Source organism: Gopherus flavomarginatus, chromosome 1 (assembly GCF_025201925.1).
Source record: "Gopherus flavomarginatus isolate rGopFla2 chromosome 1, rGopFla2.mat.asm, whole genome shotgun sequence".
NCBI lineage: Eukaryota > Metazoa > Chordata > Testudines > Testudinidae > Gopherus > Gopherus flavomarginatus.
In genome coordinates this window covers 104,694,117-104,720,136 of record NC_066617.1, presented here as the reverse complement: position 1 = coordinate 104,720,136, position 26,020 = coordinate 104,694,117, and the positions used below count along the sequence as shown (strand labels likewise).

General features: G+C 40.2%; 1 protein-coding gene across 1 annotated transcript in view; it reads left to right on the top strand.

The window, feature by feature from the left end:
* The window catches only part of POLR3B (RNA polymerase III subunit B), a 119,388-nt gene that overhangs the window by 30,870 nt on the left and 62,498 nt on the right, over positions 1–26,020 (top strand). The window contains 6 exon segments of the mRNA XM_050927527.1: positions 174–308; positions 7,865–8,026; positions 14,032–14,232; positions 16,589–16,751; positions 19,169–19,322; positions 25,423–25,497. Coding sequence (XP_050783484.1) covers positions 174–308; positions 7,865–8,026; positions 14,032–14,232; positions 16,589–16,751; positions 19,169–19,322; positions 25,423–25,497 — 890 coding nt within the window.

Here is a 26,020-nt window from a genome sequence, read left to right as displayed (position 1 = left end):
TTCCTAATACATTTAAAGTTTCTCTTGGTGGCTTTCATAATGTAAAACAAGCCCCATTCTATTGTCCTCACTCAGTCTCAACTTCTCATTGGTTTAAGTGGGGATCTGAGTCAGAACAAGGGCACAATTGGTCCTGTGATATCAACATTTTTCTCTAACTGTTTCAATTACAGGTAAAAGAATTTCATTTCCGTGCCAAATGTATCTACACAGCAGTGATGGTCCGCAGGGTAATTCTGGCCCAAGGGGAAAACAAAGTAGATGACAGAGACTATTATGGAAACAAGCGATTGGAATTGGCTGGGCAGGTGGGTCCACACTTTGGGGTTGTGTGATTTTTGTTCGTTTTTCTTTTTTAGTTTTAAAAAAGATGTGAGGTTGAGGTATGCTTTCCCTGAATTGGGTCTTAAACAATATAAAACACTTGAAGTAAGATTCTCACCCTCACTCTGTCCCTTTACACCTAGGAATAGGGTTGGAGTGGTATAAGGGGGCGCTAATAGCCCCAGGCTGGCTGTGGGAGAACTCCCTAGGTACACATACTGCAGAAGACAGCTATAAGGGTTGTCTTCTGCGGATCCCCTTGAAAGCCCTGATGTGGAGGTTGGGACTGGAGGCAGGTGGGCACATCAGGGATGTGCTGCAGGCCTACAGAGATTTGAGGCAGTACTGCAGCCCATAGAACTGCCCCAGCAGGCTGCTGTAGCTTAGACAAGCCCCTTGGGTTGTCTGAGTTACTCTGGGGGGTTATCCAGCCTCAGGAGCAGCTCAGATTGGGAAGGTGCAAAGATGGCTTAAAGCAGCCTTAGCTCCCCTCCCTCGGGGCTATGAGCTCTGTGCTGCATGTCCTTGCATGCTCCTAATAAAAAGGGCTAGTTGTCTACATGTCTATAGTTTAGAATATTGACCACTTTAATTACCCAGACCTTATTATAACTTACATTATTTTACATTTTATTATTTAGTTATGATGAGGAAGTAGTTTTAGATTTGAGGTTGGACTTCATTGCTTGACTCGGTAGAAATTAAAACTGTGTATTCAGGTATATAACAGCACTTACGGAGTACACGTGTTTTTATGTTGTGCTACCTCTGTATCTTAGATCATACATGAAGAATTTAGACTGACGTATATAATGAGGCAAACTGGAAAAATTCTCTCTCTCGCGCTCACATGCTCACACACGTAAAAATGCCCTTTCTTCAGACAGCTAACAAAAATTTACCAAAACTTTCCTCCCTAACACGATTTCTGATTTTACACAAGCATCGAACAACTTCAGTCTAAACCTAATTTCCCCCCCCCCGGAATATTATAATTGACCAAATGTTTTAAGGTTATAATGAAGACACCACTGCAGCCTTAACTTGTAACATTATTGTTGTAGTTCTGTAGTATTTTAACCAGTAAAAGCAATCATTAATTTGCCACTACATCCATCCTACCTAAATAGATTGAAGGTTGATTATTTGCCTTGGTGTAATCGAATCACGGAAAACATAAATAGAACCTCTCTGCAGTCTGAAATAAAAGCATTCTGGTTGCAAATGTTAAGACTGCCATAGTTGGTTAAAGTGGTAGTGTAGCCATGTTGGTCCCAGGCTATTAGAGAGACAAAGTGGGTGAGGTAGTATCTTTTACTGGACCAACAGAAGTTGGTCCAGTAAAAGATATTACCTCTCCTACCTTGTCTCTCTAAAAGTTGGTTAAATTAAATTGAAAAGTATTTTGTGGGTTTTTTTTTTTTTGCTTTTGGTTTTAATTGCAGAAGCTCGTCATAACAAAGGCAATGCAGAGTAGTTTATTTCATCATGGATAGCTTTGCAGTGATTGCATATATTTGTACCATTTGATTTAGTAGTTCTAATTCCCTTGGGATTTCCTAAATGATCCTTGGAAGCTAAGCTTTTGACTCCTCTTTCTGCCCTTTCCTCTAACCTCCCCCGCCCCCGCCACCCCCCCAACACATGTTATCAGCATAGGCTTGATTTACCTGTACTTGGGGAGTAAAACAATAAAATAAAGCACAGGATGAGACTTCGCTTTTTCTTTAAGTGAGTTTTAAAATATTTACAATTAGCTGAAGTTTGTGTAACTAAACGGGCAGAGATTTTTAAAATGCTAGTTGTGTTTCTGGAATAAAAATCCTGTTGCTTAAAGATTTGAATTAAAAAAGAGCATCCCCATGTGAAGAGGAAAACATAGCGGTCTAAACAATGTAAAGACATAAAAGGCATTGTGTTCATAAAAATGTGTGAAAACAATAGCTGCTAATTTCACACCTCATGGGACAAGGGAGTATGAAATGTGCTTTAGCTTTAGATAACAGAGTTGTATCCACTAGCCAAGCTGGTTTACAGAGCTTTCTCTTAGTCTTTCTGCCACTAGAGGCTTGGTAGGCCAGGTGCCAGCAGAGGTGTTAGCAAAACCTACAGATTTCAGGCTTAATCTTTTCACCTACCTTTTCTCTTTCCTTAATGTGTTCATTATTTGCTGAGCATTACTCTGTTCTTTGTCCTTAATTTTTTTTGTTTCTAATGCAGCTAGCTTTGTATGGGTGAGATATGGAACAGCACCAAAATCCGGCACCCTGGAAAGCAAGGGATTTCTACCCTGTGACAAAAGAATACCGCCTTGACTTCAGAGATTGTCTAATCCCAGCTGTTCTGATAATATAATTAAGGCCGCCTAATGTCTTTAATTTTGCAACCAGTTTGTGTGAAAAGGAGAATTTGGCACTCTAAAGGCTTAAACACTAAATAACAATCTCAAGGCGCCTAATTAGAATTCTCTGACATTAAGCTAATTGGTGAAACTGTATTTCAGCAGCTTAACTTCTTTATTAATTTTTTTTCCTTGGGATTTTCAATCAGTTGATGAGCTGTCAGTATTTTGTTCTTAAATATAATTTGCTCTTTGGTGCTCCTGTCTTAAGCTGGCTGAAGGGCCTTGGACTAACTCTGAAACGTATTGAATATTATCACTGGCATTCCATCCCTGTTCTTTTAATCACTGACTCTTGACCTAAATAGTGTGGTTATTGTGAGACTTTGTTTTGCAGATATTCACTGCTCTTACAGAGAGGCTGTGAAAGTACAAAAATTAGCAAAGTGTGTAAGGCTTTTAGGCTGGAAAATTTAAAGTCTGTGTACTTAGGATGTAACTTACTTATTACCTCAAAGAAAAAGAGATTTGGTTTGTGTCCATATTCACTACAGTTCCTGGCACTGGAAGATTTTAGTGGAATTGTAGTGCTTGTTTTTCAATCAGCAGGTTCAGTGCAGAAAATATTTTTCTAGTTGGCTAATGAAAACCTTCTGTTTTTACTGGACATTCATTTTAAGTTATGCTCAAAAGCCAATTTACATCAATGGAAATACTCTTGACTTCAGTGGACACTGGCTCAAGCCCCTTGATCCTTAAAATTGTCAGGGGGACAAATTGCAAAACTGTTCCCTCCCACTCACACATCATTCTCAGTAAAGGGGTATAACTTTGAAGACTCCAGTTAAAAATTTTCCTCCCTGAGAGTATGGTCTGTGTGACTTAACATTAAGTAGAATGAGTGAGCCAAAAAGCAACTATTGTGATGGAGGCACCAGCTGTGGCTCCGTAGTCAAGATTTGAGTTTTGCACTAAAGCCCGGTCTACACTGGGGTTTAGGTCAATGTACCTACGGCACTCAAGGGTGTGAAAAACTCCGACCCCTGAGAGCTGTAGCTGTGCCAACCTAAACCCCTGGTGTAGATGCGGCTAGGTCCATGGAAGAATGTTTCCATTCCGCTAGGTACCACAGCTCAGGGAGGCAGAGTTACTACAGTGTCAGAAACTCACAATAGTAACAGAAGGAGATTATCTATGGCATGCTATGGGGTTACAAGAGCATACCTATGGTGCCATTGCAAGATGCTGTAGACCCCATAGTGTGTGGACAAGATCTTAAAACAGAGATTCAAACATTTTCTTATGTATTTTTTTTTAAAAAATACCGTGATCCTTCCCAAAATGATAGCACTAACTCTTTGGGTCTAGAATGAATTTTGTGGGAAATTTTAAGTAAATCTGTTAATTAGTTAAAATAAATTAAAAATGGGGCCCTTTAAAAATTTTTGCACCTAGTGTCAACATGTTATTTTTGGTCCCAGTTCTCATAACAGATTAATGCAGAGGTTTCATACAGCCTTTGCAATGATACTATATGGGAGTGGGGAGAGGAAGAGGGAAGGGAAAACCTAATGACTTTAAAAATAAATGTACACAAACACTAAAATGTCCTTATCAAGGTTATTGCATGATTGCCCTGCAGAGTTAAGGTTGTTTAGATGCCTCCAGAGGGATTTAAGAGATGATAATATTTATCCAGCAGACCACTTTGTCAAGAGTTTAGTAAGATCTTTTTATCCTCTGCTGTTGATAGGTTGCCTACCCCTGTGTTAACCTACGGCCGAAGGCGGCATGCGAGTTGATTTTCAGTGGCACTCTCACTGCTCGGGTCCTTTCCACCGGTCCAGGGGCTCAGCATTTTAATTTAATTTTAAATGAAGCTTCTTAAACATTTTGAATACCTTGTTTACTTTATATACAACAATAGTTTACTTATATATTATAGACTTATGGAAAGAGACCTTCTAAAAACATTCATGTGCCAGTAATACATTTTAAATTAGAGTGAATAAATGAAGACTTGGCACAATCCTTCTGAAAGGTTGCCCACCCCGATGTAGGGTCTCGGAGCATGGACTTTAGCCTGAGACTGCTCATCTACACTGCAGTTGTATAACCCAGCCACCTGAACCCCACAAGCCTGCGTTAGCTGACCCAAGATCTTTGATTACAACGTACACCAGGGGTTCTCAAACTTCACTGCATCACGACCCCCTTCTGACAACAAAAATTGCTTGCCGATCCCAGGAGGGAGGACCGAATCCTGAGCTTGCCTGAGCCTGTCTGAACCCTGCCGCCCTGGGCAGGGGGGCCAGGGCCAATGCCAGAGCCACCATTCTTGGAGGAGAGGGGGAGGGGCAAAGACAAATCCTACGGGCTGCAGCCTCAAGTGAGGGTCCTGTAACCTGAGGCCCCCCACTACACACACACTAGGCTTCAGCCTCAGGCAGTGAGGCTCGGGCTTTGGCCCTGGGCTCCAGCAAGGCTATTACAGTCCTTGGCGACCCCATTAAAACAGCATCACAACCTGCTTTGGGGTCCCAATCCACAGTTTGAGAACTGCTGGTGTAGACATACCCTCTGAGGCCTTTAATATATGATGAACAAGATGGGAGGAAGATCTTTTCCCTGAAACGCAAAATCAAATAGAGAAATTGGATATTCAAAAGGAAGGTTTAAGTAAATACTTCACGTGTATATTGAAACATTGCAGTCACTCTTTCCCCTTTACTGCTAAGAGATGTAATTGTATGATGATGTAGGAACCTTAACTTTATTTACTACCTCAGGTTATTTAAATTCTCAACCTTAGGTGCTAAGGTAAATCTAAGTGATTTTGCATTTAACATACAGAATTTATTAATGTAGTACCATTGGCTAACACAGTGCTTCATAGATATAAGAAAATATTTTTCCTGTCCTGAAGAGTTTCGTCAAGGGTACCCAATCCTGCTGTCTCCAAAGCCTGGTATTTGCCAGGTATTGCCCTGTGTTTCAGTGGGAGAAGGCCTAGGGTTTAGGCATTAGGATCTCTCAGGATCCTAAAGCTTGTAACAATCTTGTCCTCAGCTGCTTGAGTTGTGCTTTTGGAGAACTCAGCTGTTTCAGGAAAATCACTTTTAATTTGGAAACATGAAAAAAAATTCTTCAGATTGATTCCAAAGAGAGAGAGATTTTATTAAATGTCCTGGTGCTCCTGAAGCACCACAGTATTAAAATCACTCAGGCTGCTGTTGTTAAAGCTACTAGTCTTTAGACTCCTTGTTGAACTGATAACCTATAAGTTAGACCACATCAAGGTTTTGAATTTAAAATGACTTTCTGAAGTTCATGCTTCTGTTTTTTTGGTGTGATTCATCCAAGATGTCAGCAAAATGGAGGTCTGACAATGTTACGATGTTATGATTTCCAGTGGCTTTTGACTGTGCATAGATCATATGCTTTGGGCTGTTGGTGGAAAGATGGCAGATGAGAATGGGTGGCCCTTCTTGTTGGGAGAGAAGTGAGTAGCTGGCTCTGTGCTTGCAAGGGAGGAGGCAGTGGCATTATGTGCAGTTCAGAGGCGACAGTTATAATTCAGTTTCATGCTGCACACACAGAAATTAAATTATGCAGTAGACTCCACAATGTCTTAGCTGTGCTTGCTTATTACCCAGTTTATTCAACAGCACAATGCCTTCTATGCTGGGAACTACCATTTTTGGCATTCAATAGCTAGTGCATTTTTAGTCTTCCTGACATTCGAGTTGCTGTAAAACAGAATCCCAGAATAGGATTGCCAAGTTTTAGAATTTATACTGCTTGTTTGAAAAACTAATCGTTGTAAACACTGACAATGTATCATTTAATGCAAATTTAGGTATTTTGGGAAACCACTAGTGTTTACTGGAGGAGGTTGGGAACGCTGTGAAAACAAATAGCAGAGCAAAAAAACCCAACCCTTCAGATCATGAAGGACACCTCCATAATAGACAAAAGGCAGAAGAAATCATTGTATAAAAAGTTAAAGTACGTGGAGAGCATATATGAAGAAGAGGAGGGTTTGGGAACCAATAAATAGCAGCAGTGTTGAATAGTTATTTTTATACCATGGTGTTTTATCCCAATCCCCTTGGTATGTAACTCGTGTACCCACCTGTAGGCTGGTCATTTTAGTGATTTATATCTTTCCGTGGGTGGACAGGGTTTGGCACATTGCAGGAGCAACTTGAATATAGACAGTAAATATGGAATTAGATGAAGACTTGCATAAATTGGGGATCAGTTGTCCATGGCAGCAAGGCTAGGTAGCTTACAGAATAACGGGAGATTAGATGTACGTCAGAGAGAGTACCAAATCTAGCTAATCTCAGATCTACACCATCAGAAAAGAGGGAAAGGAGTTTCAGCTGCAGCCAGAGGGGAAGCAGGCAGTTCCTGGTAGCTGGCTGGTAGTCACTGAAAGGAAAGAACCTGTCCCAACTCTTATCTGCAATAGCTGTGGCAACTGTCTGCTCCCCCTCCCTGCTTCGGTCTGACCATGCCAGCCATGCACCACCCTCAAAATCCGTATTGTTGGGGTTCTTAAAGTACTCCATGCAACAGCAATCACACACAGCATCTTTCTTCCCTGCTCCCAAGGTGTCCTTCAGAGGGAGGGCTAGGGAGGGGAAAGGGGCTGCTATTTGTACAAGTAGAATCCCTAAGAGGGTCTTTCTGTTCCCTCCTTCTCTGAGGATGCCTGCTCATGCTTTGGAGTCCGGAGCTGGATGTTAAGGCAGTCAAATTTCTATGCAGCCATTGTTTTAAATCTTGAAAAGTAGTTGTCAGGAAATCAGGAGAATCACACCTTAGCGGTGGTTGATCTCATGAGATACCATGTAACCAGGTTGAGAGAGGATTTTAATCAATAAATGACTAGGCTCACAATTTTGAAAAGAGAAGTATGACGAAGGAGAAAGGCAGACAAATCAAAAAAGAGTAGGTGTGATGGGCCATTTGTTGATTTGAAATTACTTCTAATCTGGTCTCCTGTTTTACTCTAATGAAGAGAAACAAAGCCTTCCCACCAAAAAGTTAGGTACCAAACATAGTTTTTATCCTTTTTAATAAGCTAATATTAGTAAGCACTGATGACCTAAAATGCATCATTTTTGATCTGTCAAAAGAGGAAAAGTCACTCACTATTCACTCTAAATCCAGTTGTTTTGTGTTTTGCAGCTTCTTTCCCTTCTCTTTGAAGATTTGTTCAAAAAATTTAACTCTGAAATGAAAAAGATTGCTGATCAGGTAATTCCAAAGCAGAGAGCAGCCCAGTTTGATGTAGTGAAGCATATGCGTCAAGATCAGATCACCAATGGCATGGTAAATGCCATCTCTACTGTAAGTGCTATGTTTTATTGCTGCTTGGTGGGGTTTCTCATCGGCCTTAGTAGGGGGTGTGGTGGCTGGGATGAATGAGTGAGTTATTTTTGTCCTGGTGGTTCCAGTATCCTTGGTCAAGAAAACAAAGCTATTAATATTCTTTATAGATTCAAGTGATAAAACTCTCTCATGAATAAAGCTCTAAGAGCTCACTAAGAGGGAGATTATGATCAACATAATAAATTTATATCAATGTATACTACTCTGAAGTCCTACTGAAACAAACGATGAGAACTAAGACATTTTAAATTATCAAAAAACTTCTTGTTTACGTCAGTGATTCATGGTAAATACTTGGCACCTAGATTTATCTGATGTCAAACAACAATATTTGTGATGGAGCTGGTTGAAAAATGCAGAAAAAACGTTGACATTTTTTTGCAAAAAATAATAGTTTCAAAACCTCAAATTTTCAATCTGCTCTAGTTTGTAAATTGAGTAAAACTGAAGATCTGCTACAGCTCTGGACCTTTTTAAAGGGACCATGCTTCTTTTTGTTCACAGGTGATTACAATTAAGAGTAATGATACAGTCTACTGGCTATACCAGGGGACTAGGACTTCTGTGTTCTCTTTCTGTCTGATGTTGACTTATCCTGTAAAACTGGGCAAGTTGCTAGGTGCTTTTTTAAATACTGTTGATCCAAGAACTAAAGAAGTAATTAATTTCAATATGTACATGTAGTTTACTCTGGAGCCCATGTATCTGTTTTCTCTTGGTTAAAAGGATCTGGGCTCAGAGGTGAACCTTGTTCAGATGTTCAACTCGGAAGTTCTGAACAACTTAGAATTGCTTAGGGGAACTGGGTGAAAGCTGGTAACAAGATCAATTCTATAAACTTCTTAGGATGTTTTGATCTCTGGTTGCTTGCTGTTTTCCATCTCAACAAAATTCAAGTAGGAACTTTTTTTATTTTTGCGAAAGCACAATGATGCAACTCCAGATCTGAACCTCAGTTTACCCAACTGTAAAATGAGGTTGCTATGAGGGACACTAAGGTTTAGCTAATAATAGTGAAGCATTTTGAAATTCTTGAATCAATTAATTCTGTTTTTTTAATAGATTTAATTCAAAGTAGTCTAACAGTTAACAATTAAAAAATAACTTTAAATACATATTGCACAACCTTTGGAATTCTTGGCCTTTTTTTCTGCTTAGCATCAGGTTGAGTTTTTCTTCATTTTTTAAAAACAAAATTGGCACTACAAATCATGTGCAAAAACATCTTAGTCTGTAACTAGCAGAGTCCAATTATAAAGCTAATCTTGTGTTTAGTTTTGAGTGTACCAAATATAGTTAAATCTTATAATGCCAATAACTAAAAAAGACTGACAGATCTGTCTTCTAAATCCTAATGGCTTCTTCTAGCAGATGCCAGTTTTTGCATTTGGGCTGACAGAGATAAATCTGCCAACTATTCAGTATATACTATAAATTCTTCCTCCTTCCACTGTCTTAAGAATTTTTTTTCCCACTACCACACAAGCAATTAAAAGCCATCTGCTCTGAACCATTGGAAATAATTTCCAAGGAATAATGCTCATTGTATACTCTTCAGGAAACTAAACAAGTTCTGTTTCCAAGAGTCATGTTATAGTAGAACAAATCTCACCAGAAAGTTTTTAAGGATAATCCCTGAGAACATGGAATAGATCAGCAGATTCATAATTACACCCACAGCGTGTAGAAGAATCCATAGCATTCCTGTTTCAGCTATTTATGTGGTGTTCGTTGATGCTTACTACAGACTTTATATTTAGTTTTCCAAAAGTAAAAGGAGGGGTGGAGGAATAAGTGAAACATGCAGTAATTTTACAGGCTTTAACATTTCTAAATCTGTATGTTTGCAAGCTCTTGGGACAATGAAAAGATATATCATAACCAGGAGTCTCTTTACTCTGAAAGACCATGCTTTTCTTATTTGTTATAGGAATGTTATTGTACTGTTTCATCTATATTTACATACTGTCACCTGCCACTCATTTTTCTGGACAGTGTTAAGTTTGCATAGTTTCTAAAGGTCCATACAACTCCTCAAACTAGGCTGCTTCTCCTTCATTTAAGTGCCTGCCAAGAGAATTATTCTTCTCCGGCTCGGGTGAGGTTGAAGAGCAAGAATACACAGAGTGGGCTATCAAGATCAGATCCTGAAGAAGAACAAGTAGTGACTGGATTAGTCAGAGTGACCAGAATTTGAGGTTGAGTCAATGGGACTCTTCTTCTCTGTAGTAGAAAGAGTGAGGAAGAAATATATGCATTCTAAATGGCGAATGGCTTAAGGAAGCCAAAAGGTGGAACATATGCAGTCACCCTTTCCTCAGTAAGGTTTTGCTCCTCAGACAGCTCATTCAGTGAGGAGAAGGTGTTGTCTGAATAAGAGTGCAAAAGTCTGCTAAAGAAACACAGGAGTATTTCTTCCTGCCTGAAATGTTCAAGTCTGTGAAACACAGAGTAGTTGTGGCTCTTGGCCTCCAAACTGAGACTGAGGAGTTGAATCCTGTAGCCACAATGTGGCTTATTCTGTATTGCCCAAAGTACCATGAAATGCCATTCATGCCTCTGTGGAAAACCTCATTCAGAGACTAGGGACATCTAGAAAAGGATTGCCTAATACCAATATGGCAAGTTTTGTGCACTTCCAATGGAAAATATTGCTCCTTTAGTCTACTCAAAGTAGATGTAGCAATGGTGGCCCACATCCAAGACTTCATTCCTGATGAAGGAGGACTTCCTCTACGAGGACCTTATGGATTGTAAGATTGTGCCTTACTTCAAGCTTCATCAGTTTCCACATGCTTCTCCTGGGCAGCCATTGCCTAAATTAAGGAACTGAACTAAGGTCCCAAAAGACAAAATAATCTAGTCTGATCACCAAGTGTCCTGGTCATGTCCTTCATCACAGCCAGGAAATAGCTTTGCACTTCAGAGATATGTAGGCAAAGTAGCCACAAGGTTTGGCTCAGTCTTCTGGACAGTGAGAAAATGAATAACATGGTAACAACTCTAACTTTAAGAAGCCCAACAAACTACTCTCTGAAGTGATTTCAGGCAACTAGGTCCTAAACTAAGTCAAGAATTTCTTTTGCTAGCATCCACTGAAAGAATTCCCTAGAAAGAACACAGGTTTCAACAGAGGCAATCTTGAGGAAGATACAGCAGAGAAGGATATGTATGCCATATTTCCAACCAGCTAGTCCTATACCAGAAGCCTGATGACAGCTAGGGTAAGCAGACCTACATAATTAGTGATGGAATCTTTCTTTTCAAAATGGAATAGAACATGCTATATCCAACAAGTGGATTCTGGAAACTCCCCACAGAGATTACGTCCCAGACCTTGTGCTGAATTTAACGGGTTCATATAGTCTCCCAAATCCAGGAATTTGCAGAAATGCTGCAATCTGTTCTGTGCCATAGAATACCTAATGTCAATAGAGAGTTTGGAGTCTGTCCAACAGGGGAACAAAGTAGGCTCTTGGTAATATATCTTTGTTCGCCCCAAGATATCAGAACAATATTGGGCTTGAAGTTCCTTAGCAAAATATTAAGTATTTGAAGTTCCACAAAGACATTTCATTCCATAGCTGCAGTAATCCTGAGGATATCATGATGTTGATAGACTTGACAAAGCCTATATGAAAATCACAGTTTATTCCTCTGCTTCTATTATGACAGACCATATCAATACAAGAACACATCTGATTGGACTCTTTTCTGCCCCCAGAGTCTTTAAGAAAGTGTGGTCCTCTATAGTTTTGGTATCTATTTTAACCTATCTGGGATGACATTCTCATCAAGCCAAATGCAGGAGGGACTTGGAGCTGATTGTGGAGGCCAAGATAAAACTTCTGTTAATTCACCGATTTGTGGTTAGCTGCAAGGAAAATGCAGTCACAGTTAAAAGTTCACCAGCAAGTACTGTTATATGTCAACAAAGACAACAGGTTTCTGCCCTAAGAAGAATTCTTGAAGACCAAGAGATCTAGTGAGTCAAACACAGATGACAACAAAGGAATCAACTGTACATAATCTGCTCAGACTATGAAGTGTGGGTCTCTCATCCCCATAGATCTTTCCAAGTCCTTCTTGACACGATTGCAAAAATTCATGCTGGATCACTAGCTCCCTTCCCACTCAAACATGAAGAAGAATCTCTCCCTACTTGAGGGTATGACTACACATCAACTGGGAGATGTAGTTCCCAGCTCAGGGAGACATACATGCGCTAGCTGAGCTCGAGCTAGCGCCTAAAAATAGCAGTGTGGCAGAGGTTGGGCAGGATAGTACTCTGGCAATGAGCCCAAGCCACTGCCCATGCTGTTGTGGACACACTATTTTTAGCATGCTAGCTCTACCCAAGCTGAGGCTTGCACCTCCCAGCTGCTGTGTAGACATACCCTAATAGACTGAAGAGAAGTGGATGGGGGAAATGCAACATGTATGTGGTGATTCAGGAAAGAGCAGTTAGTCCAATGCAGGACAGCAATTGCCACCGATGCCAACCTGACCCAAACTGTTCAGTCTAGGTGTGGTAGTCACAACCAGAGGGAAATGCGTTAGCTGGCTTAAACTCTGTTTGATGTTTGCTTCCGGCGACATCCGTCTCTGAGGTATTACTAGTGATACTCTTGCCAGAGATTAAGAAATCGGTCTGTTTTACTGAGAGAGAGAGTGAATGTTTTGCAGTCCTGACCTTTCCTAATTCTGGGGTAATTTTCAGCACAGCACGCTCAGGTTGTAAATTTAGATCACTGGTCTCCTTCAGGCAAAAGTAACTTGTGCATAGTTGAATTAGTGGTACAGTGTCTTTCCTACATGTTTATAGCAAAGGTAATTGTTTTCAAAATTAAAAACCGGGACACTTCCGTGGTGTGGTGGTTCTTCTTTTCTTTTTCTTTCTTTTTCTTTTTTTCCTTTGGTTTAAAAGACTCCTATAAAGTGCAAAAGTACATTTCTTTAAAAAATAAAAAAAAAGTCCTGGTGTTGCTGTCATCAGCTTCCTACTTGACAGCAACGTGTGTATTTGCCAAGGTGGAGGATTTCCCCCCCTCATTCCTCCTCCTCCTCCAGTATCTTAGTGTTTATGAATGAGTTTATCATATGACACGGAACAAGTGTTAATATTGAGTTGAGCAAAAGAACAGCTTTGATGGTGTCTACACTCATTTGACTTTCCTCTTCAATCCAAGCACTTAATCACACTGACTGTTCATTCTCCTGGAATGTTCCTGGTAAACACAGAACAAATTCTGTTTGGTACAGTGTCGCAGATCCACAGGATCAGTGCTATGCCCCCAGTTTTTGAACAGTCTCTAGGACATTGGTGTGCAACCTGCGACTCGTCAGGGTAATCCGCCGGTGGGCTGCAAGACCATTTGTTTACATTGATGGTCCACAGGCACAGCTGCATGCAGCTCCCAGTGGCCGCAATTCGCTGTTCCCAGCCAATGCGAGCTGTGGGAATAGACTATGCAATTTAGACCCTAGCCTGGGGAATATCTTTAGATGCAAATAAGGAAGTAGAAGGTTGTTTATAAAATGCACAGCATCTGCAATGCAGAGATCCTCAATTGGTTTGTCAGAAATATTCTAAAACAGTGATACTGGGATGGAGGCTCAAGAGCTGCAAGTGGCTCTTTAACATGTCTCCTGCGACTGTTTGCAGCACATGATGGTAAAACACTAAGGATTTAATTATTAACCAATCAGGATGCTTTTACTCTATTGATAAAATAATACTTGGTCAGTTATTTTGCTGTGAGAATAGCATATATACATAAAAATAGTAAATAAAACAATGAATTCCAACTCCTGTGGCTTCTTTTGAATAATGTTGATGGCTGATTTGGCTCCTGAACCACTGAGTTCTGAGTGTCACTACTCTAAAAGAAATATGAGTGGTCAGGATAAGGGGTAAATGATGGTAGCATTTTGAAAGAATACATGTTTTCTTTGCTGTGTAGGGAAATTGGTCACTGAAAAGATTCAAAATGGACCGCCAAGGTGTGACACAGGTGTTGTCCCGCTTGTCTTATATATCTGCTCTGGGAATGATGACAAGAATCTCTTCTCAGTTTGAAAAGACAAGAAAAGTGAGTGGCCCCCGATCTCTTCAGCCATCTCAGTGGGGTATGCTTTGCCCATCAGACACTCCTGAAGGAGAGGTAAGGAACTTGCGTTTTATTTCCCTCACTTTTCCACTCACCCCCAACACCCAGGGAGGCAGGCAGGCACAGTGTCTTTTGAACCAGACAGTCCTATATCAGAAGATCAGCTTTGCTGACAATGCTATGGGGAAGAGAAATTGCCCTTCATTACCCCAAAGGGCTGACTCCACAACTCAGGTGAAGCTCCCAGTAGCATCACAAGTTCTCCTAACCCTCCTGTGAGATCAGCACTTAATTCATTGTTTTACCTACTTTGCCCTATTCTAGGATCTTTTGCAGTCTTTGGCTGATGCTTGAAGTTCAGTTTCTTCCTATACTGCTCTACTTCTTCCCCATCCACAAAGTCATTCTTTCCTTCTTCCCTATACTCTCACTTTTTCTGTTCCCCAAGGTCTATCCCCTTTCTTTCCCACAGTGGAGGAAGGCCTGGTGCTTTTGCTCCTGGAGGTGGGACAGATAGCTGAGTTTCCCCTTTCCCAGTGCTTTCCGTGCTTAGCTGAGCCCCTCTCCCAGCTCCTACTGCAGGATGCAAGGAAACACTGAGTGCCCAGCTTGCTAAGTCTCAGCATCCTGCTTACCTAAGAGCCTAGATTTGGCAGGCTACCACTGAGAGACTGGTAACGTTTTCCCTTTTAAAATTCACAAGATGGAGCTGCAAGTAAGCACTAATCCCCACCTCTGCCACAGACTTTCTGTGAGACCTGGAGTAAATCATTGACTCTTTCTGTACGTTGGTTCCCAGTCTGTAAAATGGGAATAATTATTTGTTTTACCTATTTAGATGTTAAGCTCTGTGGAGCAGCGACTGTTTCTTTCTATGTGCCTACAGCACATTGCACAATGGAGCTCTGAATCTTGGCTGCTGCCTCTAAGTATCACGGTCCTAATTTAAAAAAAAAATAAAAAAAGGTTGAAGGGGGCATATTCAGAGACACTATTGTCTATTCCTCCACTTCAAGTGAAGAGCTAAGGGATATGGGGATGTGCCGTCTGATCCCCAACACAGTCCTCTCTCATTGCACTCTCCACTTCTTGTTATGGTAGATGTCTTTTTGGCTGAGGTGAGCTGAATGGGACTCTATATGGAGCTCTTCATCTGGATTTGCAACAGAATGACCTCAGGCATTGTCTTCTCTTTGGAAGCTCATCTTGCTCCCCCTACCAGCCAGGGCTGAAGGGTCCAAAGAGTCTTAAGCTCTTATCCCTTTATGCTGTAAATGGATGTGTCTTACTATTGTGAGATTGCCATGTCAGCCTGAGCCTTAGACTTTCAGAGAAGAGGTTATTGTAAATAATTTGTGAATATTACAGAAACTGCTGTAGTTAGTGAAGAAAAATTTCTTCACTAATTCTTAAAGCAACAAAATCGTAAAACTATCTCACCAAACCATTGATAGTGGGAGTAAATTGTTTTGATACAGTGCCTGATAGGAGTGCTGGACTTTCCAGCACTAGAAGATAAGCAGGATGAACCATTTGCATTAAATAGGTGAAGTGATTTGCTGAAATGTCCAAGTATTATATAATTTAAGATGTTTATTTTCTTAAAGCTTACTTTGTGGCATATGTGATGTCAGATACCTTCATGTGGACAAAACAGCTTTTGTTATGATTCCTTTAAAAGCTGCCATTTTGGCGCTGTACTTTTTTTTTATATTGATTACAATGAATAATATGAACATACATTTGGCATCCTAACAAGTTATTGTCACATTGGTTAATTCTAATTTCACCAGTGAAATCCTAATCTTAAATACATAAAAAACAGACCTACATATAGGATAAAAGAACAGATGAGTTTTCAGCCATACTAAAGGCCTATATTACATATTTTCAAATTCTTTAATAATGCTGAGTCATTTTTTTCAATTGTATTTCTTTAAATGATGCATTATTCTATTTCAGAGTAACTTTTATATGGAGAGATAAATAAGGTCTATTTTATATCTTATAGTTTAGCACTTTTCAAAATAAAATTTGATCTCAGTAGGAATTAAAATAGTTGCATATATCTTGTATTTTACATAATTTAATTCTACTACACTGTAATAGTTTGAAAAATAGCTGCAGCTTTGCAGTCACACTTCTAGAATTCAAAATTGAAGATTTTGAATTTAAAAACATAGAATTTCAGTGTGATGATTAGAATGTACTTTCTATTTATTTTTTTTTTCTTCTCAGATTCTTTTGTAAGCCATTTTTTCCTAGAGGGAATTATTTTGTATCCAACCTCATTTCTATCACTTATGTTGTAAAACAGGTTGTATGTACTTACAGAATTATGTTACAAACTGCACTGTTTTTAATATCAGTATATGTGCTTTGGAATAACTTGTTCATATTTGTTTTTTAGGCTTGTGGTTTGGTTAAAAACCTAGCTCTGATGACTCACATTACTACGGATATGGAAGATGGCCCGATTATTAAATTAGCCAGTAACCTTGGAGTAGAAGATGTAAACTTACTATGTGGAGAAGAACTTTCATATCCAAATGTGTTCCTTGTCTTCCTTAATGGTATGTAACTTCCCATCAGTCTTGCTACATCTTGACACAGATATAGGGGGGGCAAACTTTAAAAATTGTTCAGCATCTTTTTTGATCACAATCAAGTGCAGATGCAGTTTTTCATGTACCAATTTCAAGTGCAAATGTTTTGATATCTACTTGACTGCTCCTACCGATAGAGTTGACCGTCCAAATGATGGCATTTAGTCATCTGTAGTTGTTGTTTATGCCCTAAAAATTATGACCACAGTTCATTGTGGCTGCAGAATTTCTGGCACAAAACTGGAGGCTGTGTTAAAGCCGCCTTAAATATTGGCTCTTAAATGGTACCTAACATTACTGTATGAAACATGCACACGGACACGCTTTAAATTCCACACCGATTGTGATATTATCTGGAATGTAATGCTATGCAGGGTTTGAAGTCCTAATTTTTATTTTGTTATAAAGTTAGCATTACTGTCCTCTTGAAAAATATTTTTATCTTTGTTGGGGAGAACTCCCATCCTAGAATCATAGAAATGTAGGGCTGGAAGGGACCTAAAGAGGTCATCTAGTCCACCACCCTCAGCACTCCCTACACCATCATGGATAGTTACAAAAATTCACCTAGGAGAATAGGCCAGCTTCTTTCTTTTTTGCTCATTGGATGGACATGTGTCTTTAAAAAATGCATATTATGCACATACACATTGACTTGAAGTCTGTTGTCTAAATCCTCATTTAATATTATATCAGTCTCACCATTTGTGATACTAACAGATTAAAAGGTATGAAACAAAATTTTCTCTTTGTCATTCAATAACCACTTTTCAGACATCCAGTATTTGGTCTCTTTTGGTAACAAAAAGGCCTCATTTACATTTTGAATTCAGAGTTTAGAAGATGGAGATAAACAAAAGGTTTTTTTGTTTTTGTTTTTTATACCCTGTCCCTCTCTCCAGAAAAGATTCCTCAAGAAGTAAAATGACTTCCTTTGCTTTTCTGTGTGTGTTTTGTAAAGGCTAATGAACCATGCACATGTTACACTTCACCTAGATTATAAATGGGGTTTTATAACAGAAATGCTGACTCATTTACTTTTCCTAGTTCACAGCTTCTGTGGAATATGGTAGCAATGTCTTTTGCAGAGATAAGTAGCATTCCTAAAAATAGAAAATACACAATTAAATGAGAGCAAAAGACTTTCACTATTAAATCTACAATTTTGCTTTTTTCAGTGCTTAAAAATTTGACTTGCAGACCACTGACACATGTTAGATTTGAACCAGTGACCTACAAAGAAAAAAGGGTCCCTATCCCATTACCAATCTCTAGCTATTGTTTGTTCATTTAAAAAAAAAAACTGCTCTGAATTCCAAGTACCTGCACCATTTCTTTTTATGTTCTATGATGATCTCAATTCTGCTAGGTCTTTAAAAGTACATTTTTACACTATTGTCTGCAGAGATGATGACAAAATGCTTATGTCCATCCTTATTCAGCAAAGCAGTTAACATGCATGCTAAAAGCTTTGCTAAATATGAATGATTTGTTGAATTGGGTCTTAAAAAGGAAGTTCTAGTGCTATGGTGTGCAGTTACCTTAATGTAAATATTTGGGGGGGGGGGGGAGAGTGTTAATTTCTTAAGTCATCATAAATATTTCTGGGTTAGTCCCTCCCACGTACACTGCCAAAGAGCTCTTGAGTTCGAGTCTTCAGAAACTGTACATGAAAAGGCTAATTTTGTAGGCATACTGAATAGGAACTCATTAAAATGAAACTGGAATGAGCACATCATTTTTTGTTCAAGATGCTGTGGAGAAATTGATAGAAATATATTGGTAGAGTTGGTAGACAATTTTTGAATGAAACTGTTTCTATGGAAAAGTAGATATTTTGTGAACAAACAAAAATTATTGTGGAAAGTGTCTGTGTTCCTTGAAATAAATTGGTGGTTTTTTGGTTTTTATTTTTGTTTTGTTGGAGGAAAAACCTAAAATTTTCAGACAAAACCAAAATATTTTGGGGGTTTTGACTTGAGAATGTTTTGGTTTCTTGATGAAAAGCTGAAATTTTTCAGGTATGTCTACCAAGCAATGGGGAGTGAGTCTCCCAGCCCAAGTAGACAGACTCATGCTAGCTCTGCTCAAGGTAGCATGCTAAAGATAGCAGTGTGGACGTTGCAGCCCAGGTGGTGGCTCAGGTTAGCTGCCTGAGTCCAAGCTCAGATGGCTAGCCAGAGCTACTGCCCTTGCTGCAATGCCCACATAGCCTTGCTTGAGCTAGCGCACTAAAAATAGCAAACTCTGGTTTGTCTGTACCCGGCATGGGAGGCTCATTCCCAGCTGCAGCGTAGACTCACCTTATAGGTATTTCCTGTCACATTTAAGAAGGGAAGGAGCTTATAAAACATTAATCATAAAATGTTCATTTTCTTGAACAGGTAACATCCTTGGTGTCATTCGAGACCATCCGAAACTAGTTCACACGTTTCGGCTAATGCGGCGAGCGGGTTATATCAATGAATTTGTTTCAATCTCCACGAATCTTGCCGACAGATGTGTCTACATTTCCTCTGATGGAGGAAGATTGTGCAGGTAAACTTCTGTGATGACTGGGTGACTAGTCAGACTGGTAAGGGATTCTGTCACTGTCTGCCCTGCCCCTGTAACCTTTGGGGCCTCTGTGCTGTGCAGCTATGGCTCAGGTCTCTAAACCTACCCACAGCATAAGGTCTCACCCCCTAGGCTCTTGCAGGATGACACCAACAGTCCTTTCAGTCCCAAGACTCCCCAAATTTGTCCTCCCTGAGTTCTTAATTACCAGACACTTGAACTGTTCCTCTCGGATTTGTTACTCCCAAGGTGTGAAACCAGCCCCCCAGATACCAGCTTGCTTTGGCATACATATTCCACACTGTTTACACACCAGAGACCTGCTTGGGGTGAAAATCAACAAAACATTTAATAGAAAAACCACAGCTTCAAAGATCAACTAATAAGGGAGAGCAAACACGTACAAGTAATACAGAAAATAAACATAAAGATGCAACATTAGGCTTTACACTTCCTTATTAGACAAAATCTCTTTTCTAATATAAATTGCCTATTTCCGTAACCGTTTCTCAGCATACCCCCTAGCTATAGGAAGGATCCAGTGTTCATGGACAGCCTCCTTCCTCGAGACTGCCCCCCCCCCAAATTCTGGATTTAAAAACTTCAGTCCCAAGTCTGTTTTAAAAAGATACCCTCCTCATCCATGATGACTCATAGTTATTCAGTGTGGGGAAAATTCCCTTTTGGCTTGATAGCCAGGATGTCTTCATGTTGTCTCATTAACTCTGGTAGTCCATCATTGTTTCGTCTCAAGTTGGACAATGAATGGTTACTTGAAGCTGGTTTCATGTAAACATCTGGCTTGGGGAGATCCCCTCCCTGCCTCACTACTTACTCCAACTACAGCAGAACAGTTTTAGTACAGATTATGAGCACAGTTTTCTATATTCATAAATACATAGATTCATAACCACATTCCATATGTTTATCTCCTAATGCAGTGGTCCCCAACCTTTTCGTTTGGCGGGCACCAGACGAAGGACTGTGGTGGCGGTCGAGCATCTGCCAAAATGTCGCCGAATTTCTGCGGCATTTCAGTGGCGACGCCTCCCGATGACGTCGCTGCTGAAATGCTGCCTAAATTTGGCGGCATTTCGGCGGATGCTCAACCGCTGGCCAGGACGCGGGAGCATTTAGATGCCCGGTGCCCGTGGGCACCACGTTTGGGGACCCCTGTCCTAATGACTATCAAGTTCAGAACATTACGAGCTTTCACAAGACCTTTCTTGTATACTTTGCATACTGTATTATTGTAGTATAAATCGTTTAGTTCACCTGCTCACTTCGGGGATTTAAATCTTTTGTTCTCCCCTTGGGGTATCTGGACCCTGATTGTCACAACTTCTCACCAAAAATCTTTCTAAAGAACGTAACTTAATTATCCATTACATACTGTGTGTCTTTTAGGCTCAGGTTTTCAAAGTTGCCTATGGGGTTTTAGGCACCCAATCCCCATTCCATTTCAGTGGGCTTTGAGGACCTCTGGCTCCTTTGAAAGTCTCAGCCTTTAATGTAGGATAAATGTGCAATTGAGTAAATGAAGATTAAAAAACAAGCTGCTGCTCGAATAGATGACTCTGAACTCTGAACAGAAGTGAAAATAAAGTAAAAATATCCCTCGTACCACCCAAGGAAATAAAATGTTAGCAACTTTGGTATGAGTATATTTGAAATACTGTCACTTTTTTCTTTTTTTTTTTTTCCTGTTTTTATAAGAAATGCACAGGTCGCAGTCCTGCAGCAAGATGTGCATAAGTACCCATAAGGTACCCTGTTGTCTTCAGCATCACATTGCAGGATCAGGGCTTTATTTTAATTGTAACTAGTTATTTTGAAATAAGTCGATCTCCTTTGGGCTAGATCAGGGGTCAGCAGCCTTTCAGCAGTGGTGCGCCGAGTCTTCATTTATACACTCTAATTTAAGGCTTCGCGTGCCAGTAATACATTTTAACGTTTTTTAGAAGGTCTCTCTATAAGTCTATAATATATAACCCAACTACTGTTATATGTAAAGTAAACAAGGTTTTCAAAATGTTTCAGAAGCTTTATTTAAAATGCAGATCTTATCAGTTTAGTGTGATCCTTGCCCTTGCTTTTCCTTGCTGAGTTTTCCAGTGTCAGGCACATATTTGGATACTTTAAGCTGCACACAGGCTTCTGAGTGGTCACTTGAAATCTGTCAGAAAATTCTGATTCCGGTTCTTGCGTGTACTTTCCAACCTCATCGACACTGACAGTGCAACGTGTCGATAGCTCTTTTATGAGTTGGGAGTAGCGGAAAGTAGAAGTTTTGAATATCCCTGGAAAAAACTGCTAGTTTCACAACAAATGCTTTCCAGGCTTCATAAAGATCCAGAACTGCACCCTGGAGACAGAGTTTGAGTTCATTTAGGTGAGCGATGATATCAGTTAGAAACATGAGCTTACACAGCCATTTGTCATCATCCAGTTTGGGGGTAGTTTTGCTCTTCTTCCGACAAAAAGGCCTTGATTGCATCAAAACAGTTTACAAAGTGCACCAAAACTTTGCCACAACTTAGCCACCGAATGTTGCTGTGAAGTGGGATGTTGTTATAAGCTCTGTCCATCTCTTCTAGCAGTGCTTGAAATTGTCGGTGAGTCAAAGCAGATCGAGCAACAAGGAAATTCACAATTCGCACCACTGTATTCATCATATTATTAAGCTCTGAATTAGAAATTTTAGCACACAGGTTTTCTTGATGGATGGTACAGTGACATTTGACTGTCGGATGGCCAATTTGATCTTCAAGTAACTTTACAAATCCCTTCTGTTTTCCGACCATGGCAGGAGCACCATCTGTTGTCACACAATATTCTTCTGATGTCAACTCCTCATTGTTCAAAATGGTTTACAAAACTTTCCAGTATGTATATCTTCCCCCTTTGTTGTGCAAAGCAGGGGTTTTAGGCAACAAAGTTCCTCCTGGATTTCATCGGAAGCATAGTATCTTGCATCAGCTGCCAAATGTGGAACATCGTTTATATCCACACTCTCAACTGCAACACTAAACACTGCTGTGTCTTTCAATGCAGTCGTCTGCTTTTCCTTAATGTTTTCTGCCATTTCACTTATGCGTCTCAACTGTTCTGGCAGAAATGGGCAGTTCTTTTATTCTAGATATGATTGTATCTTTATTTGGCAAATCATTGAACAAAAATCTCTGAACTGCTGAGAAAAACTTCATATATATTCCCCATCTGTAAATGGCTTTCTGTTTTTAGCAATGCACTGTGCAATCTTGTAACTTCCTTCTGTAGCTTGATTTTTACTTAAACTTAAGCTTTTAAAAACACTACTTTGCTTCTCATAGGCTGCTACTGCCTTTTTGATTGATTTCAGTCTTGTCTGCTTCATCGAGAAGTTTTCTCATGCTTTGTTTCAAGACGTCGTCAAACACTTGATGTGCGACAAACAACACTTTCATAACAGAAAGCACAAATAGCACGGTCCTTCTTTTCAATAAACCCAAATGCATCTGTCCAAGCAGGCTGAAATGATCGGACATCTAGCTTCACTTTCTTAAGAGCTGCCATTTTGTCAAATGTTCCCTTCAACTCTCAGTGGGGAAAAAAATGGCGATAGAAGGCAGGCACAAGGTCAAATGCAATGTGGTCTGAGATAAGCAATTTTAAGATGGGGGTGCTGAGCTGCACCCCCTCTTCCCTTGTGTGCAGCCCTCACTGTCCCAGGCTGGGAACAGTGGGCCACAGCAGGGAGGCTGAAGAGCAGTGATCCAAGGCCAGGAGAAGAGCCCAGGGTGGCCTGCAGGGACTCCAGGCCAGAAAGCAGGCTGAGCAAGGCTGGAGATCTAGACCTGGGCTGGCAGAAGGTCAGCAACTGGAACCCCAGATTGGCAGCTGAGGTGAGTGAGCTGGCCCCGGTGGGGCTGAGCAGGGCCGCAGGCCTGGACCCTGTCTGGAAGGGCGCCTGCGCAAGGTAAGTGGGGCTGCCATGGGGGGGACCCTGGCTGGCAAAGAACTAGCAGCAGGAATCCCAGAGTGGCTGCAGACTGAGTGGCTCAGCCCGCCGTAGCTCTGGGGTTTCAGCCGTGGGCTCCTGCCAGCTGGGGTCTCAGCCCCCTGCCAGCCTGGGGTTCCTTTCCCCAGGCCAGCTGTGGGTGCTGAGTGGGACTGGCAGAGGGTACCTGGCTGGCAGGAGCGGGCAGCAGAAAGCACCAGAGCGGCAGCAGGCTAAGCAGCTCAGCCCACCCCGCGTGCCATTAAAAATTGGCTCGTGTGCCACAGGTTGCTGACACCTGGGCTAGATAAAGGTGTCGAAGGGATGTACTTATTTGCTTTCATTAGAAGAAAACATGTCACACTATTTTGACTTATTTCTGTAGTTCCCATTTGACAAACATAAATGAAAAACTTTTCTGCCGCGAGAAACTTACAATTTACATTTGAAAGAGAGCACTTGAATTCAACACATAACAATGTGCTAGGGAAGGGAGAGAGGTGGGTTGCCAAAACAAGCTGGGGCAGGAAGACACGGACAAGAACATCTTACAGAAAGGTAACAATGTTTTGAGACTGTAAATAGTTATAGTAATTTTAGTTCAAATACATATTATTCATGTAACGGTGGTGCCTAAAGACCCTCTCACATCAGAGCCCCCTTATGCTAGGTACTTCCATACATAATAAAAGGTGTTCCCAGCTCCAAAGAGTTTAGGGTCTAAAAGACAAGACACAACAGAGGGGTGAACAAACAAGAAGGGAGGGCAGAGAGAGGATGAGGTAATAATACAAGCACAGTTTAGCTTGGGCTAACTGTGTGCACAGTTCATAGGTAAGTCAATCAGCAGCAGTACTCATGCCTAAAAGTGGCAATCACCTTGTCTAGTAGTGGTAGCTTTCTTTTAAAAACCAAACATGGTGGTTGATACAATTTGAGGCTTTCCAAAGCCTCAAAAATCGTTCCATCATCAGTAGGTTTGTGAGCCGGCAATAAGTCAGACCTGTCAGGGATGGTTGAGTAGTATCCGCAGACAGGAATGAACTCAAAGGCAGAGAAATTAACTCTCCAATTCAAACACTACGAGTACAAATCAAACTTCAGATCTAGCGGGCTGACAAAACCATCTGATCTGTGTTCCAACTAAAAAAAGCCAACATCAAGTGAAATAATGTGGATGTCGAAGAAAACTTACCCAGTTCACTTTCCTGTGAGGTTTTTTCCCTTTGCAATTGTTCAGATCCTCCTCTTAACAATTTAAAAGTGCTCATTAGCCCTCAGACAGTTATTTGGACTTCAGAGCAGACTGCACAAGTATCTTGTACTTATTTGCTGCACTCTGCAAGAGCAACTTGTCCAAATAGCAACAGCCCTTGACGTTTTGATCTTGCATGCCATTCTTTGTGTCAGTGTTTCCTCGTGGTGGTGAAGCTTCCAGAGATTCATGTGCTGCTAAAAGTTATAGATTAATCTACTGCAGCACATAGTGAATGCTCTTTGTATTTTATATCATTTTAGGTAATGGTTAGTAGCAAAATGTGTTCTATTCAAACTTAAATATATATTTGTTGAGCGCTGATTGTGCTCAGCGCTGAACAAAATACTGATATGTAAACACCTCCTCTCAAGGAGCTTACAACTATTTTTAGTCTGGTACTGTTGAGAAAATTTAAATATTTCAAAGCAACCAATTTAATAATTTTGTAGATTAAATGTATCTACTTCAAATGTAGTTCTAAACTTTATTGTATTATGTCATATGTATCTTTTAAAAGTAACATTTGTTTATACTCTGTGGGGAAGTTGTATGATGCATAGATTTCTTGCACTGGTAATATAAAATTCAGATTTAAAACAATCCAAGTTAATAGCCTGGCTAATTATAGCTGCATAAATACATTAACTAAATGGCAGATAAATCTACTTACACTTCTACTTCTTTTAAATGAGTACCGTGTTTAAGATGATGTGTACTTCTACGCCTGCACTTGGTTTCCAAAAGTGGATTTACAAACCAGCTGTCATATGCATTGAAGTTACCTTTAATTTATATTTATATTAATTCTGTGTATATCCACTCCAACATTGCTTTTTCCAATTTAGACCCTATATAATTGTAAAGAAGCAAAAACCTGCAGTTACAGACAAGCATATGGAAGAACTTGCTCAGGGATACAGGTAAATTACTCAACAGGACTGTCTGGCCCCCACTCCTCTCCATCTGTAAACGTAATAACAATATGCCTTGACTGAATTAAGAGCTCTATTGTGATATTGCAATGCTGGTTAGATGTTTACGGGAGAAGTCTGCTCTCACATCTGAATGAAGAATCAGAATAGCAGATATGTTCTGCTTTTTAAATCGAATACAAAAAAGTCATGACTCTTCTTCTGCTATTGATTTGAGGTTGTGATATGTGGTTATTAGAATAAATGTATAACCTAAATTTTTAAAAGCAACAAGTGACTTCTGGTGCCTGATTTGAGACCCCTTAGAGAGTCTTTCAGTAAATGCTGAGCACCCGCTGTCTGAAAATCAGGCACCTTTTAATCATGAGTGTGAGCTTGGGCTCTCAGAAATTGAGGCATTAAAAATCACTGATCACTCTTGAAAGAGTACACACATGTTTGAGAGAGACAGTGTATAATATATATATTTATACATATATAAGCATCTCAGTTCAGTTTCTAATCAGTTTTG